Below are 20,575 nucleotides of genomic sequence, written 5' to 3'. Positions count from 1 at the left end.
ATATATATATATATATATATATATATATATATATATATATATATATATATATATATATATATATGTATATATATATATATAAAATATATATTATATATCCAGAAGAGTGGATATAGAGTTTTGGCGGTGGCTCCGTGGCTGAAGGCCTCTCTCAACATTTTGACCAGTAACTTCACACAGGACGCTTCTGACAGAGTCACATCATGCTTTTATGACGAAAGGAGTTAATTTACAAGACAGACAGTATATAAAACATGTATTGAAATAAAAAAAGAAGTAATATGTGTTTTATAGACAAGTACATTATTGTCTCATCTTCCCCCTTTGAGACCAAGCAGCCATGGGACTGAACAAAACACGGGCGATCCCTGGAGAAAAGAAGCATCCGTTAAATCCTATTTTTCTATAACTACACTATTTACACTTCAACAGTCATTTTCCTCTGTCAGACATGGCAAGGAGGTCTACAGATTTGATGACATGATATGGCTAATAAATCTAATATGTACAGTTTGTGTTCTTTACACCCAAGGATCCTCACATCGCTGGTCCAGTCTGATGTTATGCTTTATGCTTTATGGTCGATCAGTCCATTAAATGTGAACAACTCTGAACAACCTGCCTTACTGCTGTAGCTCTGCATTACATCGGAGCGCTCGGCACTCATTCCCAGGTTTCAGGGGTCAGTGGCGACCGAGTCAAGAGGCGACAAACAGCACAACAACTGAAGTGATTGATAGAAAAATGTTTAAAAAGGTTCAACGAGGTCAGTGCCAAATTGAAAGAGAAGACGGAGAGAGAAAAGAGAGGAAGAGAGAAAGAGAGAGGAGACAATAAGTAAGCCAATTTGAGGACTTTACTAACTACTAAGAGGGCTCCAAGTAATGCAGAGCTAGACCATAATGACAGCTTCCTCTGGGGAGAGGGAGAGCATTGCATCGGCTCAGACCTGGTGAAAAAATAAAAGTTCAAATCTGGCACCATCTCGTTCTTAAAAGAGGAAAATCATCTGAAAAAGGTAATGTGGAAACCTAGGAATGAGTGCCGACCAGGTCTGTGAGAGCTTTGCATGCCTCCCCCTCCGTCAGAGGGATTCTGGGAGAGAGTGGTGAGGTTGAAGACAGATCAATGAAACTATGCCATTAATTATCCAATCCCCATACAGCATTGATCAGTCCCAGCGTCCTGCTTGGAATAGCAATCGTTGTATCTACAGCTAAACACATCCTCTGCGTGTGAATAAGATAAGTGTAAAAGTACAATCATCCCGAGTAAACAAATGCTTCTTCTGCAAGACGCACGCTTCTTTGAATATATGTGAATGCACATGCAGGTGATCACCAGATTAAAAACGGTCATGGTCCCACCTGCTCTCGCAGTAAGTCTGTTTCAACCAGTCCCATGGCCAGCAACAATGGCACCCACAGCTCTCTGTACAAGTGTAGCTGAGAGTTTGGCAAGACCGATCACTGTATACAAAAGGCATGCATAGATTAAACCTGCTAAAACCCAAAGAAAGAAAGTCATTGGAGCTGATTTATGTTCATCTCTCAGCCACAGTCAGAGATAGAAGGACGCTGTGATACTTTATCATGTTTTGTTCTAGTTTGTTGTAAAGGTGGGCAGACTGAGAGTCTTTCTCTAATCTACAGACTGAGTCTCAGCTCCTCTCCTCATAACTCCCTCACAGGTAAGCTGAGAGCAATCCTTTCCCTGGACACCTGCCACAGAGCAAGTTATTTATCCTGTCTAGTGTTTTATATGAGACCCAGAGCTTGATTTATTTCTCCACCACATTATAATAATACTGGTGCGTTGGTTGCTGTTACACACATCGACCACTTGGGGTCAGTGTTGCCACATAGAAAGAGGGGCAGTCGCAGTCGTCTGGTCAAGGTTAAGATGAAGCAGTTGTCTGCTCAAGGTGCTTTGAACAACCCTTTATCAAAGCTCTGCCACATGCACAATTAAACCTGAGTGTCTGTTAACAGCGACTGCTTTGTGTCGTCGTCTCTTTGTGGGATTAGAGGGAACTAAAGTGTGTAATATTTTGCTCTTTAACATTCATGTGCACACGCTGAAGTGACACCATGAATTCAGCCTCCAGTATTTGCAAGACACGCTGTCATGAGAGGTCTGTTATGGAAACGAGATTAATAAACCCAGTAATCACCCAATCAGTCCGGCTCATTGCTCCGTCATCCCATTACTGCTCCTCTCAGCTCTGATAATTCAACTCAAATCTAATCCAATCCAAACAGCAGCTGCAGGACGAGCAGGAGACGAGCAGCGAGAGATGGATGCGAGAGCAAATCCCCCAAAACAAGACGAAACCAAGGAAACGCAGGAAGAAATGTCTTCTTGTCGGGCAAATAATGAGAGTACGGCTAACACTGGTCCCCTTTTTGAGAAATAATGTTAAAAAAAACCCAAATAATTCAGGCTCAGCTCCTAACTGGGCCATGATTCTTGGTGTCTAAGGGTTCATCTTCACATGGGCTGGGTCTTTGAAGTGGAAGGTATCCTAACAGTGAGGTTGCTGCTGCTGTAAATGGGGCGTCTAGACTACAGCACATCACCCCGAGGCAGCAGCGAACCGGAGGAGGGAGGAGGGGGGATCGCTCTGCTTACTTTCTCAAGTATCACAGTGGAGGAAATGAATCAAGCTCCGGCTCCTCTGGCATCTAAAACACAGAGAATATGTCAGGCAGGTGTGTACTGGAATCCTGGATTTGGCAAAGCGTCTTTCTACTCAAATGTTTAATGTATTTCTAAAGTCTTTGATAATGAATCTCTGGCAGAACATTAAAGAGGGAGGGAGGAGGGGGGACAGGAACGATTTTGTTTAAAAGCCTCCGCTCAGCTTTCAAGGGCTTATGGGGCTTGAATAGATTACAAAGGCATATTTTTAACCCTGACCAACATGATGATGTCTGTTTTCAGTCAACGGGCCGCTTCCTCGACTACTTTGTGAACCACGGCAGGCAGAAAGTGAGTGTACTTCTCAAAGTTACAGTATTAAAAACAACCGAACCTCATATTCTACATTTGTAAAGTGTGACTTTCATTCTCAGATATCAGCAGAGAAAACACATACAGTCTGTGGGCTTTCATATCCAGAGAAAGATCCCACTGTGCAGAGCGGGAAAGATCCAGATGTGCTTTTTTCAGGAATGAGTGGGGCGTGAAATGGGAACCAATGTCTGTTATTATTATTATACTTTTTTTTAGGGAACCTGGGTCACCCCTTTCATCTTTTGTCTCCACCGATCCGATCAACGCTCCGTGTTGGATGGCAAATCATAACACAACAACACGGACTCACCGACCACACAGAACACGTGTCTACTACCACACAACCATAATCCAGCCTAATACTGTGAACGGGGATAACAAGGAGGGGGATGTTAAGAACACAGGGGGAAGGAAGAGGAGAAGGCGATAATGAAACAAAACACACCCTCGTCTACGCCTACATTTGTGACTGTTTGCACGATAACGCCTATTTACAATCACGAGACAATCCCACTGTCTTCTAAACCTAGTTGTCAAAGAGCGATGCCGGGGGATGGGAACACAAAAGGGTCAGGGAGAGGAGACGTCCACGAAGACGACGTCCTGTTCTCGACACACCAAAAAAAAAAAATGGCCGCTGACACCGTTAACGGCGGCGTTAAAAAAAAACTAACCAGGACGATTTAATCAGAGACTCATTCGGCCTCATGAATCTTTAACGGCTGCTGAGTTATTCATCCTGACACAGAAGCCGTGGTTTCATCGTCCCTCACCGGGGACACAAATTGAGTTTGCAGGATATATTTAGCCAAAGTTTTGAGATTTTAAAGGTGCAGCTTACCTGGGAAAAACTGTTTCCAAACCGTGCACGTGGTTTATTAAAGTGTTGTACACGCTTTAGATGGCGGTTTCCAGATCTTTACGGTACGACAGCAATACTTCTCGTGACATATTGCACATATTTGTGTCCTTCAAAAGTTCCTATTAACAACTAGCTGGTTTAAAAAAAATGAAATATAGATTAAACTTAACAGCCGTTGCATCGATGATTTTGTTAGAATTCTGCATTAATCTTTCACAATCTTTAATATATATACTGTAACCATATGCATCCATTGTTAGCAGCACATTACCACTGGTTAAATCTCATCGTAAGAGTCAGTCTGTGTTAGTTAGCTAGTTAATTACTACTTGTAACTATAAGCTACTGTTATGTTAGCCCAGAAGCTATCCAGTGTACACATTTAGATGCAAATATTAAAGATATAATAACTCTGTTTTCTTCATTCGTATTCTGTCGACCACCCGGTGACATCTCTATTCAGTGTCTGACGCTTTGTTAGCGTGCGCCACTGCGTTAGCGCCACTGCGTTAGCGCCACTGCGTTAGCTTGCGTCTAGTTTCTTAAGTCCCGGTTCCAGTTGTCGTGCTCACTGTCACGCCGGCGGGCACGAGCGAGGTCGAGTGTGCGGGAACAATTTGATGTGTTGAGAACAGAACAGTCCCACACGGAGGAGGGTGAACTTTAAAAAATGGTAAACTGTTCAAAAGGTTTACGGAGGAACAACAACCGAGGAAATTAAAATAGAGGACAAACCAGAAGCAACAGAACACCTAAAAGGATTTTTTTTTTTTTTTTTAAACCACAGTACTACTCTCCAATCTACGATGCACATGGCGTGGGTAGGGTTAACACGACTTCATTTACATTTTAAATCCTCGTTCTCCAGCCAGGGACCCCTCCCAAAGGAGGACCCAGTGGGGGGTGTGTTGGGGGAGGGGGTGAGGAGGGGGGGATGCACTGGGCTAGGGGGGCAGAGACATTCACACACTGACCGACTCAGAGACAGAGAGAGAGCAGCGTCACACTTTGCTGCAGCTGTGATTGTTGTTTCTACAAATCCAAGTCACCTTGATGAGGTTTTACCACTCCCGTGTGTGTGTGTGTGTGTGTGTGTGTGTGTTATGGGGTGCAACTCTATGCAAGCCCAGCGACAGCAGATGGTCTTGTGATCATCCCACCAGCTTGTAAGATGGCAGTAGCAATACTGATTATCATATAACTGAATCATGCACACGGCTCGCGATAAAAAAAAAACGCCCTACACATACTATGGCTTTGTTTCTTCACTCAAACATTTACTCTCTCAGAGAAATGATTTTGGCTTTATGGCTCTACGTACAGTATTGCTGGAATGTAATATTTTTTCAACAGAGCACGTCTGTGTGCTTGCACTCGCTCTGGAGGCGAGTTACGTCACTTTTCCTGAGAAAAGGTGCTGTACATACGTTGCCATGTGTGTGTGTGTGTGTGTTTGCTCGGTGCTGTGTGTCCTCTGTCGGCCTCTGAGTGTGACCCGACCCTCCGGGCTGCTCCCCCCTGGCAGCGCCGGGAAGGTCAGGCGTCCAACCGACGCAGCAGAGGGCCGGGACAAAGGGAGGAGGCCGGCAGGCGGAGCGCCTCTCGTCGAGGAAAGAGCATCAATCGGGTGGTGTCGGGATCTTTTTCCCTTCCACCCGGCGACCCCTCCTGCAGGCCGCCGGCCTGGTCCCCGCTGCTCTCTGGTGTGTTGGTTTCCATAATGACAGCGGCTGCCCCGCGTCCGGTGGGCTTGACTTCCTAACCAAAAACCCATCCGGGCCGCACGGGCAGCCACGGCGGCTCCGGACCAGTGTGCTCGCCCCAAACTCACACAGCTGACGCTGCAACAACAAAACAACTCACAAAGAAGGAAAAGGCCAAATCTTTTGTCTATTTCTCACGGTCCAAATGCAGCGCTTCTTTTTCAGACTTTAAGCTTGACGTAACATAAGTGCTGCCGTGGTCAATATGACTAAAGGAGGCTCTTATATGTTCTATAGAAAAACATATTCAAAATGTCTCTCAAAACAATTTGTTTTATTTGGTGGCATGAACTCACAACTTAACGCTCGACTGCATTTCTTCATGCATGATTCTTAACAGGGCAGACTTTAGAAGAGCATAGCTGTTACTTATATATAGCGGGATGGTAGCCCGGTCTCCCTGCAACACCTTCCCTTTAAAACCCCTGACTGTAAAGGGACATTTAAATGAAAGAGGAACTCATTATCTCATGAATGGAGCAGAGAAACAGGGCTACCGGTCTCCCACAGCTCAGCCATCATGCCATTTTCCAAAACTTATCTCCTATAATTCTTAACTCTATTGTGCTTTATCAAGCTCGGACGACGAGGAACTCCTTCCAATCAATACTGTAGTTCTTAACAAGCTGAATAAAACCAGTGAAACTTAAGGCTGAAGGATCACGGCTCTGCTTTTTGACGCGGGCGCTTCAATTTTGAATAGAGCCAATAGACAAGAACTTATATTGTGCTTTTGACGCTTCTTTGCGAGTCAGTGGCTGTGTGTGTTTGCGCGTGTCGAACACGTCTTGTGGGACGTGCTCATGCCTCCCCCGAGGGACCCCTGGCTGCGTTGTTTCATATCATCTTCATGTTGAACTTCCTGGTCCCTCCCGAGGAGCTGCCGGTGACGGGTTCAGATTTCCGGAAGGAGTACTCCACTGTGAAGTTGTTCTTGCGCTGGCCGCGTCCCCGGCTCCACACGAACAACAGCAGGAAACAGAAGAGAACCACGCCCAGAAAGGTGATGCAACCCATGGCGGTGGACACCAAGATGGTCGTCAGGTCCAAGGTGAACTTGAGGAAAACGCGCGTACTGTTTAGATTCGTGTCGTTGAAGAACTCGCCGCCGTACAGCGAGCGGTTGAGGAAGAAGGCCGAGGCGGCGTCCAGCGGCTGGCCGCGCACCGTGAGCGTCGCGAAGTAGGTGTCGTTGCCTCCGGCGTTGCTGGCGATGCAGATGTACGTGCCGCTGTCGGTGAGCTGGGCGTAGCGGATCTCCAGGGTGCCGCTGGGGAGAACGGTGACGCGCCCAGAACTCTTGGCCGTGATCCGTCGGCGCTGCGGGGAAATCCAGATTATAGCGGGCGCGGGTTCTCCTTCAGCCCGACACAGAAAGCTCACAGGTTGGCCCTCGCGAGCGACCACCTGTGGAAGGTAGAGGAGAGGAGGGCGTGAAATAATAAACGCAGAAGATGATTATTGTGCTTGCAAGAAAACAATAAGCAATATGATTTTGATGGTTTTGCTAAATTTCAAAGCTAAATGCAGTCGTCTTCATTACCTGCTGCAGCTTACGGTTGCGTATCTTAGGTTTCTGGCATGTAAAGTGGTCGAAGAGTGCAGAATCGGTGAAGGCGCCGAGGCTGACCCCTTGCACCTCCACCGGCCCGGCACACACCGGCACTCTGCCGTCAAAGTTGAGGGTCTTGCGCCTTTGCAGGATCCACAAGAGACGGCAGTCACACATCAGGGGGTTCCCGTCCACTCTGAGCGTCTCCAGACTGTTGACAGAGTGGAAGGAGCCCTCTTCGAGAGTCTGCAGGTCGTTGGAGGAGAAGTTGAGGACCCGGATCTGTCGAAGGCCGCCGAGGGCGTGCAGCTCCACCGTCACCAACCCCGTGCTTACCATGATGAGGTCCTTCAGCCTCAGCAGGTCCTTGAAGGCCCAGGGCTCGAGCGTGGTGATGGGGTTGTAGGACAAGTTGAGGTGGGTGAGGTGCACCAGGTTTTTGAAGGAGGAGGAGGGGACGGAGGTGATGTTGGTGTTGGTGATGGAGAGCCGGTGGAGGTCCAGGCCCTGGAAACTAAGAGGGGAGATGTACTCCAGGTACGGCCAGTGGTCGATGTCCAGACCTCGCAGGTTAGAGAGCTTGCGGAAGTTCTGGTCCTCCAGGGCGATGATGCTGAGGTGACGCAGGCGGAGGGTGACCAGGCTGCGCAGGTACGACAGCGTCTGTCCAGAGATGGACGTCAGGTTGCAGCGCTCGATTGTGAGATCTTCCAACCCCACCAGCCCTGAGAACGCCTTCAAATCAAGAAGATACAGGGGTTTAAAACATAAAGTAAAATACATTTACTTATTTGACATGCATGCATAATGGCCAGCAGAGGATGTTCACACCTAATGGATGTCAAAGACTGAAAGGTAATAATAAAGTAATGTTTTTCAGTTTTGTCTTCCTCTTTTTCTTTGTTGAAAGAAAAGTTAAACCTTTAAATGTGCTGTGAGAGTTGAATCAATCCTCATCTAACTCTCGTCAAGAAAGCCAACGACACGTTTTTATTAAGAACCACAGAGAATATTGCACCGCTATCAATAAGAGTAGTGATTGCCTAACGTCCTGGGAGCCTCTCGCTCCCATTTTAAGTCCCAGCATGCCCCATTCAGACAATCTTTTGGCATAAAATACATAATATTTTTCCATTTTTGAACCGAACGACAGTTTTTTGACTGAAACTCCTTCCTAACAAACCAAGTCTTTGTTTTATTGTGATTCTTGTTGGAGATTTTGATTCTTTAGGTCCTAATCTTTCCATAAACGTGTCTTATTGACGCTCCAGGAGGCTTTTTTGGGGAATCTGGCTCATATCATGCTCGATGTTCATAGTTACGATCAAAATATCTTTTAAAAGTGATTCTTTTTGCAGATATACATTTTTTTCCCAAGACTTTGCTGAACAAATACATACAATAAACAAGTACTGTAATTAATTAATTAATTAATCTAGAGACGGGTTAAATAAATGGGATGTTCCTCCTTCCACTTCTTTGCGATGACATGGACTAAACGCTGGAGATGACCTACCTTGTGGGAGATGTAAACCAGGTCGTTGTCTCCGACCTCCAAATGTTTCAGACCCCTCAGATCCTGGAAGGTGTAGTCCAATAAAATCACCATCTTGTTCTCGCTGAGGTCCAAGCTGGTCAGATTGCCCAGCTTGGCGAAAGCCCCCATGGGCACCAACTTCAGCTGGTTCCCCCTCAACTTCAGCACTTTCAGACTCTGCAGGGTGGCGAAGGCGTTGGGCTCCAGCGTGGCGATGAGGTTCTCGCTGAGGTCCACTTCCTCCAGCCGCGGGTACGGCGCCAGGTCGCCCGCTTGCACCCAGCGGATTCGGTTCCTGCTGAGGTCCAGGAGCTTGGTCTCCGTGGGGATGCCCTCCGGGATGTTGATCAGCCGCCGCCGCTGGCAGGACACCGACCTCAGCTGAGCCGAGCACTCGCACCGCGGCGGACACGCCCGGCTATTTCCCGGCAGCGTCAAGGTTATCACGGCGACCAGAGAGGCGGCCAGGAGCCACCGCCGCACCCTCGGCCATGGCACTAAGGCACGCCCGCCGGGGCCAGGAGAGCCAGCCATGGCCCCTGGTCCTCCAACTCCTCGCCTGCTGAAGGCAGGGTCAGTGCACCAGACACCTGCAAGGTGAGACAGACGGGGCAAAATGAAGAGCAGGGAAGCGACGAAGAGACTTAGGAAACGCCAGGATAACGAATGATGCTCGAGAAAGAGGATGTGAAAATTATCTTCTTCCGAGGCTCATAAAAATTGCATTAACACTGCTGTGAATTATCTATGTTTAGTTTTAAGTAATATTTCCCCCGAAAGCTGTGGATATTGGAGACAGATCATGACACGGCATTAAAACACGACTGATGAGACGCTACAGGAACACGGCGCCATGAAAGATGTTCAAGATCATTTTGTCTTTTCACAAATGAATCTGTGCTTTGGAGCTGGAGGACTGGGGCACGTGAGGGAGCTTCCTGCTTCGGCTGACTTCCTGCACGTTGCAGCTCCTCAGCTCTCCTTCTAGCACCGACACGGTTTGCTCCATTTAGACAATTAATTTATTATCAGCGCGCATAAACACCAGACTGAGCTCCTCATCACTCACATTATGCCTGGAAGCCGTGCACGCTGTGAAATATGAAGAGAATTAAGTGTTTGAATCATTGCGTACTCAAGTCACATAATGTGTTTGATCAGGTATATGTGCTGATGCATGCGTGCGTAGGACGTGGCATTTTATTTTCTGGATATGAATTAAAAATCTTTCTTTTTTTTTGTTCTTCTTGCGCAGCGATGAGATGAATCACTCGCACTTCAACATTCCTTCAGGCGACTCGTCATCTCTCCCACACACTGTTTTCAACTCGGAGACAGTCAAAGAGCACCTGGCATTGGATGTGAAACAGCGCGGCGTCCATCTCGTTAGCAGTAAGTGGAGATACTTTTACACTCGAGGGAAAAATGCACGCCACATTTTTTTGCCCTCAAGCTCAAAATCCGCCCAAAAAAAATCACTAAAAAATTATGACACAAAATAAAAAAAGGAAAAATTATAACACAAAATAAAAAATAATATAATAATTAACCAAATAAAAAAGTGTTGGTTACATGGAATTGTGACTGACAGAGAAACAGTTATAATATTGCTAAAGTTATTGGATGGTGAAGGTGTTGATCTGAGGTCAAGAAACAGACTGCGGACTGTCGACACAAAAAAAGTCGATAAAAAAAAGTCAATGAAAAAAAAAAAGTCTAAGAAAAAAAAAAAAGTCAATGAAAAAAAAAGTATAAAAAAAAAAGAAATAAGTCAATGAAAAAAAAAAGTATATATATATATATATATATATATATATATATATATATATATATATATATATATATATATATATATATATATATAAAAAGGCAACAAAAAAAAAAAAAGTCAACTGGAAAAAAAAAGAAAAAAAAAGAAAAAAAAGTCTAAGAAAAAAAAAAGTCCAAGAAAAAAAAAGTCATTTTTTGTCTTAATATTTTTTTGGGGTCCTAATTTCTTTAAAAAATTTTGGTCCGAATTTTTTATTTTTTTTGTGGCGTTAATGAGCTTCCATAAAATCCTCACCAGAAACCCCCAGATAATAAAACATTGCCTATTTGCTTGTTTATTTTGCAGATGAAGTATATCATCACCAAAAGGGAGCATCATGTTAAAATGCTCTCTCACGCAGGGAAGGACGAGTCAAACAGATTCATAATACATGGGATGGTTTATGCTGAACGGGCGGTTAAAGGCAGGACTTGTCAGTCTCTCCTCGCTGTGCTTCGCCTCAAGTCTCTTCTGTAAAAAGTTGGATTCTGGAGGCTCTTGAACGCATCACACTGTTTCAACCTGCTGCCATCAATTGCATCCAACTGGATGAAATGGGATTTGAGCAACATTGAAATGATGGTGGTAAAATTCCTCGCACACATGCTCAAAACTCATATTTTCACACATGATCACACAGACAAACGCACAGTGAAACCCCAGAGATAGTGTGTCTCCTCCACTAAGCCCCAGGGCGGACAGTCACACAATGTGTTTTTTTTTTTGACATATTTGAAGGAGCTGGTTGAAATCTGGCACACTTTTCCATTCGCTGAGACAAAACGTCGGCAGAGGGAGGCTGACCCAGTTCTCAGCAGCAACTCAGCGTCGCACTATTAACCAGCAACAACTCCCCATGACCACAACAACAGAGCGGCAAACCTCAGCGTCTCCGTGGAGTGAAGCCCAGGAGAGGAACTGAGAAATCTGATAAACAAACACAAGTTTACAGGTGTTCCCAAAAAACACACGATAAGACAAAATCAAACAAAGCCAGCTCCAGCTAAATGACAAGATTACATGTCCTCACCTCTCAGTCCTTACTGGAGGTCTTTGGTGATAATCTCTGACCCCTGTAGTGCCAGAATGAGGTGGAAATTTAAGTTTCTTGTTGAAATAATCATGAGGATAATAAATGATACTCGAGAAAGAGGATGTGAAAATGATTTTCTCCAACGCTCATAAAAATTGCATTAACACGGCTGTAAATCATCTATCTTTAGATTAAGTAATATTTCCCTAAAAGCTGTATTATTTGAGACAGATCATGAGATTAAAACACAACGGATGAGACGTTACAGGAACACGGTGAGGCAGAGGGAGAATCTGCTAAGAGCTTTTCCTCCTAACCTTAACGTCACCAACCATCATTCTGACATATAATCTGAATACATGCGATCCATGTAGGGTGCTTGATGTCCAGTAATCTCATTTTCTATAGTCTATATAATCTAAAAGGCCTTGTTTAGACAACTCCGGACAGCTAAAAAACACACGCAATGCAATTTTTTGGCCAAACCATGTTTGAAAAGTGATTTTAATCAGATTTCTGGAGATGCGTCTCAGTCCGTGTGCTCCGGCTGCTCAAATTGGATTACAAAGTGTGGAAGTGCTGAGCAGAGTCCATGCTGTTTCCTGGCACTTTCCCTTTTACTTCCTGCTGCTTCCCCGTCATGAGCTTTTGCACCATGACGGTGCATTGGTTTCAAAAGCGACCGCTTCCTTGTATCACCAAGCGATGCTGTGTAGCAAGCGATGCCTGTGGTGTCAGCATAGCAGCTCATACTGAGAAGTTGAGGATGTTTGAACACAGAAGTCCAGTCTGTCTTCAAGATCTGATTATTTTCCTGCACTTTGAACGGTAAGTGTTTCTCCTGTACACGAAATGTGCGTTCCACGCGGCCGGTACGCACTTTATACTCTGTTTTTTGTGTACTGGTATGTTGGTATGCGCGTGTTTTGTGTCTGAACTCTCGGGCCGTGTGATGGATGCGGCCTGTCCTCCCCCATGAGAGTCATCCTTCGGCTCAGTGGCGGTTGCAGCATGAATCAGTGAGCTGACACCGTGGAGGCCGACAAGGTCCTCACTGCTGGACTCAAGGACAGGCAAGAAATCCTTAAAGCACACACACACACACACATACACACACACTTCATTAAACCCACGGACCCAGAGGAGTTCAGTGGGGCAAACACTGAAGATGTATCTGTTCTAGTTGTGTTGCAGCAGGTGGTTTTTCATCAGTGTCTCTGTTCTACTTCCAGAAGAGCTCAGTGAAAGTCTTGCAGCTCGTTCCCACATCTGGACCGCCACAACACACACGAAATCACACGGCGAGGCCCCCGAATTGACACCACAAACCTGCAAATTAACATTCGGCAGATGTTAAGGTAATAGCAGTGTCAAATCCCAACAACTATCCTGACAGGTTCTGCAGCAGGCCAGCTGTCCAGGCAGAGAGAGAGAGAGAGAGAGAGAGAGAGAGAGAGAGAGAGAGAGAGAGAGAGAGAGAGAGAGAGAGAGAAGAATGGGAGGAAAATCTGCCTGGAAGCAACAAAAAATAATTAACTTTCAGATAGCTGACCTGATGAACAGATGTTGGGGAACAACATCCCCGTCCAATCACAGATGCACCGGGCCGCTCTGAGCACGGCCAGATGTTTCAAACACCGGTTGTTTCACCTGGTTTTCACAGACAGGGCAGGCCTGATTAAAAACGCCATGTTGCCGTGAAAGAAGGCTTCAAAGAGTGCTGAAAAAACGAGGTTGTGGTCATTGTCTGGTGTGTGTTTGTGTGGCAGTGTGTCTGCCCGTAAATAGGTCATCCATGTTGACTGGTTGCCTTTATGAGCTTTATATTCGGCCAGCAGAGCGTGGATCTCCTCAACCGTCATATCTCCTCCTTCCTGAGCTTTGTCTAGTTTTTGCATGCACACACCCACTTACACACACACCCACGCACACACAAACAGACACACACACTCAATAAAAACCTCTCGAAATAGAATCAGTGACGTCGACGCAGGCGAGCAGTCAGCAGGTTATTTTACAGAGAGAGCTTTTTACATTTTATTGTCGCCAACCAACCGAGGTGCAAACCTGACAAGTTTCTACTTTTCAGAGGAAAGCTGACAGTTTGTGCTTTCTGTTGCTAAGTAGCTATAAGTCCAATATTAAATCTGTGCTTAGTCACTCAATTTTAAGCCCAAGTCGAGTGTGGAGTACAGCTCAGCAGCTGTCGAATACAGATGCAGTGAATAGGGGGAGAGAAGAGGAAGACAATGGGAGGGAAGACAACGCTGGTAAATTTGTATTGATTTTTATTTAAGCCTGGAAAGTCTCCGTTTGGTCGTGTTAATCTAGTCAACATCACGTCCAAGTCAACGCGAAAGATTCTTTTGTGAGTCTGAAAAGTCGATTTAAGTGTATCTGTGTCTCCTCTCATGGAAGGTTTCACAACGCTCAGATTGTAATCTAAAAAAACAACATCGCAAATTTAGACCCTCCCATGATAACAAAGGAAAACTGTCATCGCAAAATAATGAGAAACCCTGGGTGGCAGCTCAAAGAGCAGGATCCCCACACTGATGATGCTCGTGACGTCGCTCTGTGCAAACCGACTGGAGCTGCCTCCTCTTCCTCCGACAACTCTGAGTCACTGAGGCAGCGAGTGTGAACTGATTGAGACGGACACGCCGCCTCCTTTGACCTTCATCTGATTACAGCCAACAAAACGTAAACTGCATACTAGACTGACGAACTCGTGTTTCATTGCACGGACGGATGGAATATCTAATATTTAAACAATAAACAGAGAGGAAGGGGCTCTTATCTTCATCGCTGATTCTGATTGGATATATTCCTGTACGGGTGTGTGATGGACGATGTGAGAGCTGCCCTGATAGAGGAACTTAACGATGTCGTTGTGACCCCAGGAACCTGTGACATCACTATATTAATATAACGAGCTTCAGACTCTCAAACACACGCATTAGCCTGCGTTTCAGCCCGATGATGAGCTACTATTTAAAGGTTTCTCTGACATTTTTGATCGAAGTCAAAGTGAGATGATTAATACATTTAAATTGTTCTTCACTGTTAGCAAAACTATTGAAATGAGTAGAAAGTGGCTCTTGAAAGCATTTCAATTGTAATTCTTTGAAGTTTGAAAGACATGAGCCCAAGTCTCTCTCACCCACACACACGGACACACACGCACACACACTTTCACACAGCCGCTGCATCACCGAGTAGACGGGCCGCTGAGCTGAGGATACGAGGTAACATATCCATACTGTCAGTCTCAATCCTCTCATATACTCCTGAGAACTCGAGTCTGCAGCAAAGCAAGAGGCTTACAACACACAACACACACCACGCAACACACTTTGAGACACACACCCTTTGGGAAAGCATCACTCCCATAATGATGACTGTCTTCTCGCACAGGGGATGATGTTCCACCAAACTAGAGACAGTTTCTGATCCCCAAAAAATTACTTGACGGATCTGTGGGATTTCTCTGAGCTGCCGTCTTTCTGTCAGCAAAGTGAAACGCCAGAAACACTGAGAGTTATTTAGTTAAGATGCACGAGTTGAGGACGACAAACTGCCGCCTGTGTTCTCCAACTGCTTCAAAGTCTTAATCACACTGCAGCTGAACGCACCGTGCATCAAGAACAACACACCACAGCCACAGAGGCACAACAACACAACACACTGAAGCTAAAACAAGCTAAGATAAAACAACAACAACAACAACAACAACAATATGTGCTGCTTGTTCATTAAGGGGGAAATTTCTTTTCCAACAAACACCACCCCAAAACTATTTACTTCATCATCTAAAAATACATTTCATATTTTCAGATGATGAAGTACACACACACACACACACACACACACACACACACACACACACACACACACACACACACACACACACACACACACACACTATAAATGTCCCTGCGTTCAGAGAGGAGCTGTCTGCATTGATGTGTGGGCAGAAGGCAGACAACGCTAAGTGGATCAGAATGGAGATGGGCCCAAAAGGTTGTTTCATCCTGTGTGTGTGTGTGTGTGTGTGTGTGTCTGTCTTTTCCCTTTGAACATCACCAGTGCACAGACCTCAGTGAGGGGCGCCGCAGAGCGTCTGAAGTCCCGCGACACCGATCGCTTTGGTCTGTTTTCAGTTTCGCTCGATGCAGCGAAAGTTCCTCAAAGTGATCCATGAAGTATGGAGGCAATTAATCAATGATTATGGACTGAATACAGTAAATTACACCTGTCCTGTCCAACACTTGAACACTAGGGAAATGATGAAAGAGAGTTGACAGACGCAAATGTCTTTCACACCACATAGCAAGCAATTAAATGCATGTTTCACAATCATATAATCAGTTGTACCATTAATGAAAATAATGCGACCTGCAGCCGGATTAGTGTCAAATGTTCAAATTACATTTTAAACATTCAAACGATTATGAAATCCACAAAAATAAAATTGATTCTTAGGGAAAGAACTTCTCAATTCGACACAAACACTGTTCGTCTTTGGGCTTTTGACTGTTTCTCTGCTTTCTTCTCTTCAACTAAACCAACCAGTGAGTCAGTATCTGGTGACCTTGACTGGTGTCCAGACCCAGCTGCTCTTCAGCAGGTAAGGTGTTTAATCAAACGTGTCGTTGGTAACGCGCACATTGAGAAGGAGAGCTGCAATGTGCTCGCTTCACTTCTTCGACGCCGTGCTGTTACTTTGTTCCCTGCTTGATTTTGCTCCCACTCAATACTGACTTTGTTATTTTCCTCTCCGTCATAATGAGCAACAGGGCTGTGCAGTCTCAAATCTATGACAAACATCAATGATGAGTGTGTGTGTGTGCGTGCATGTGTGTGTGTGGTTCAATCCTGTGAAGTAAAAGTATCTTTATATTATTATTTTTTTTGCCACTAATTAAATTTTTGGTGCCCACTGCAAGCGAGAAAGATAATCAGTGAAGCGCTTTGCTTAACCTTCCTCCTGTCGACACAACCCTCTGTATCTTGTCTAGTCAATCAGATTGCAAGTAATCCTGAGCACAAAAGTAATCGCTGGATAGTTTTCAGTGTCTCAGCTTTCACGGCATTGGTATTTCAACCTTTACGTGAAATCCCCTCGTGCGCCCAAAATAGATTAAACTGGAATCCTACACTCTTTCTCCGTCTCTCTCTCGTTCTCCCTCTGTCTTTGTTATCTCTGTTTTTCTTTTCTGGGTGCAATCTGACAGCTGAAGAGAGTCCCGTGTCTGACGGTTGTGATGAATATACACAGAGGGACGGTGGGATTAACGGGAAAAACAAAAACAAGACATCGCAGAGAACCAATGAATCATTTTGAAACCCTGTTTGTTCTCAAAAGTAGAACAAACATCTTTGGATTTTTCTATAACCACAACGTTGTGCCTCGTCTGTGGCAGCCTCGCGTTGCTGACCTGTATGGAACAAACACACGTTGAGATGAACGAAGGGATAGTTCCCATCACATACGGCGATGAGACAATCAGTACATACACACACAACAGATGTCCAACATTAAATATGCTGCACTGAAGTTAAACCCCTCCAGACTTTACTCACTTTCCTTATCATCCCCCAAATGAAAGCGCTAAACATCTGGACGTTCATGCTAGCTAATTAACCTCACCACTTTGATAAGATGAACATATTTTATGACATGATTTTCACAACAACCATCAGAATAATAAGTACACAGAAAACAACTACAGCTCTGTGAGACTCGATGCTGATTTGTGCTAAATGATGCTCATTGGCAATGTTCACAAGTTGATGTTTACCATCCAGCTAGCTATGCATGCTAGCATGCTAACTTCGCTAATCGCTAACAACACGATGGTGGCGCTCGAGAAAAAGTCAGAGAATCAACAAAATCCTAAAGATTCATCCTCACAGCATCATAAATGTCTGTAAAAAAGTTCACAGGAATCCTTCTGATTGCTGTTCAGACACTTTATTCTGGCGTAAGTGACCACAGACAAATACATATCTGATGTCCCTTTACTGTAAACAGTGGGTCTGAAGGGGTTAATAGTTTCTCCGGCCATCTAAACTTGTAATATGTTCAAAACAAAGAGGATTCCAGTCGGTGCTCACATTTAAAGGATCACAACATGGATCCTTTTGTTTCACGCAACGGCCTGGCACATTTAATTAGCGGTAGCGATTCTGAGGATTCTCACACCCTGCTGTGTTTTGACCTGCTTTTCTCTGGCTCACACAGGAGCACACAGATACACACACTGAGAGCGCCACACACACACACACACACGCACACACACGCACGCACAGATACATATTGTGTGGTACACAAACAACAGAGGGCGGCCCAGGAATCCGGCTTATTAGATGGGTAACTTTGCCTGCAACCAGATGGTCTCTGCTCAGGTTTTACATTTGTGTGTTTTCAGCTGTAGTGAACCCAGAAACACTATTTCTACCTCGTGACGTCACATTATTTCCCCCTCCACCTTTTAAGGGAATCATGTGATCTGGATGCTCAGGGGTCAGACACTTGTGAAATGCCAGATCTAAAGTGGGAACGGATTCGTTTACATATTAACAAAGGTCACCCACACATTATCACTACATTATGGTCTGTTTATGCTCCCAACATATATTCACTAACGCAACTGGCAGCTCTGACTCATAAATACACAAACACTGGGTACATATGGGCAAGTCCTGAAAGCGTGTGAGTAAAACTATGATCATCACAAGGCGATGGAAATGTTACGTAGCTCACAAGTAAAGTACAAGACGGTTTCCTCGAACAAGGGATTTCAGTCGTCGACATATTTCAACCTCATTCATCTCCATTCAGCAGTTTCACTGTGTGTCACTTCAAGCTCCTGTTATCCAGGATGCGACTTTGCCTCATTAACGAGCAGGTTGGAGCAACTTCAGAGCCCATTTTCACATCCTGAGGATAAAAAATAAATAAAATCCTTCTTTTTTTCCCCTGAGCCTATGGAAGCCCATTTCTGACACAAAAAAAGAAGAAATTAGGACCAAAAAAAAAAAAAATTTTGTATTTTTTTTTTTGGTGCTAATTTTTTTTTTCGTTGACAAAATTAAAATAAAAAACATCCCCTAATTTTTTTTTTTTGGTCCTAATTTCTTTTTTTGTTTCGGAAATGGGCTTCCATACATTTCTCTCCTGGAATGAAACGGGATTTTTTTTTTCGTTGACAAATTTGTTTGTGATAGTCTACGAAAATAAAGCAACAAAAAAAAGTCAATTAATTTTTTATTTAATTTAATTATTTTTTTTTACATTTTTTGTCCTAATTTCTTTATTATTTTTTTTTGTGGTCCTAATTATTATTATTATTATTTTTTGTCCTAATTTTCTTGCTTTTTGTGGCGGAAATGGGCTTCCATACGTTTTCCGATCTGAGCAGAATGGCTGTGATGTATTGAAATGTCATCTGTTGCCGGTCTGTGTGCTCATGACATGTCTCGTTCGGTGTTTATGTATTATGTGCCTCTAGTGTTTTATAAATCCATCCTAATTCACTCAGTTTTGTGAATTTGTTTTGTGTTTTTTTAGTATGTATTTTCAGGCTAACATAAAAAAAAGTGTCCAGGGACAGCAGATGAAAATGTGCCTCGGGCTAACTCTGGCTCACTTACAGTGGTACTGTTGATCAGTGTGCATTGTCCCTGTAAAATACACAAATAAATAAATGCCGTCTTTTCAGGAGAGATGAGGCGCTCGCTGTGCGGACCAGGCGATTGGACACCCAGCAGCTGGCAGGCAGACAGAGAACTTACACGCCATTACAGGGAGTTAAGAATAGCGGAGATGAACTTATTTAATAAAACTTGACCTGTCTGATGGACAAAAACGTTCACAGACGCAGACACCAATCATTTTGAGTGACACGCAGTCTGACAAGTGACTGAACAGCCTTGAATTAGTCTCGCCCTCTGGGGATCTGTGGCCTTATTACTCGCGTGGATTGAAATGACTCATTAATTATCTTAGACGTGCTTCCAAAAAAGCTTGGTCAGCGCCGTGAGCCATTTCCTCACGTTTGTGAAATACTTGCAACATATTCAGCAGCAGTAGTAGTAGTAGTAGTAGTAGTAGTACTCGTGCAGTATTGTGTGGGTCATGCTGATAAAGGAGGTCTTGCATTGATGTCGGGGAAGACAAATCTCTCCTTCACGTTAACGCGAGGCTGTCATCTCGGTTGTGATTACCGGGCGCTATAGATGGGATTTGAAGGGAGTTCATTTCTGGTGTCATTTCCTTTCTAAAGGCTAATGAATTTTCAGATGACAAAATGGTGGTGTGATCTCGAGGGCCGGTCATTGGTAAGTGAAATCACGTTTTCTTCTCAGCGCCGACGAAGCGGCCCCAGATTGCGTTCATAGCGGGGCGATTGCTTCTTAGGAAAACATTTCCTTGGAGACATCTCACCTGAAAGGCATCGGCTCCTTTCCCCCCCTGTACAGCTTAGCACACGTGTGTGTGTGTGTGTGTGTGTGTGTGTGTGTGTGTGTGTTTCTATATCCCTTCGGTGTTGCGAAGAAAAGAAATTAATTCAATTCTCCGGCTCGTTAGATATGTGAAAGCCAAACGGGGAATTTTAAACCAAGACAGACGACGACTCCTCGAGATACCGCCGCAAATACGACGACGGCAGGAAGGAATCACAACAAAATGAAGGGAGGAGAATGAAAAAGATAAGTGCAGAGCTGCATGATACGGCCACAATGTGAGCAACTGATAGATTTGGGTATCTGGGGAGGAGATGATGGACATGCAGGACAGGAAAGGAGCATAAAGAGGAGAGAAAGAGCGAACAGGGGGGAGGTAAGAGGGACACTTTGACTGCCTCGCTCTGTCACTAATGATGGAGGAAGGTCAAAGCTGTTCCACAGTTGAGAGAATCTAATGATGCAAATTAGGTTACGCTCAGTCAGATGCCAGAAGAGAGGCCCAGGAATCCTGATGCTGCTCGATAACAC

At 44.6% G+C, this 20,575-nt stretch overlaps 1 protein-coding gene across 1 annotated transcript in view; it reads right to left on the bottom strand.

Moving 5' to 3' along the window:
- Window positions 1–212: 212 nt before the first annotated feature.
- The window catches only part of LOC137803793 (leucine-rich repeat and immunoglobulin-like domain-containing nogo receptor-interacting protein 3), a 32,450-nt gene continuing 12,087 nt past the window's right edge, over window positions 213–20,575 (bottom strand). The window contains exons 2-4 of the mRNA XM_068602531.1: window positions 8,709–9,319; window positions 7,184–7,927; window positions 213–7,047 (exon numbers count right to left, since the gene is read on the bottom strand). Of these exons, the coding sequence (XP_068458632.1) occupies window positions 6,478–7,047; window positions 7,184–7,927; window positions 8,709–9,263 (1,869 nt within the window). The 5' untranslated portion in view covers window positions 9,264–9,319 and the 3' untranslated portion in view covers window positions 213–6,477. The remainder of the gene's footprint in view (window positions 7,048–7,183; window positions 7,928–8,708; window positions 9,320–20,575) is intronic.

This window comes from Clinocottus analis, unplaced genomic scaffold, assembly GCF_023055335.1.
Source record: "Clinocottus analis isolate CAN_PGR_092001 unplaced genomic scaffold, fCliAna1.0.p SCAF_11, whole genome shotgun sequence".
Classification (NCBI taxonomy): Eukaryota; Metazoa; Chordata; class Actinopteri; order Perciformes; family Cottidae; genus Clinocottus; species Clinocottus analis.
This window is presented reverse-complemented; position numbering and strand designations above follow the sequence as displayed.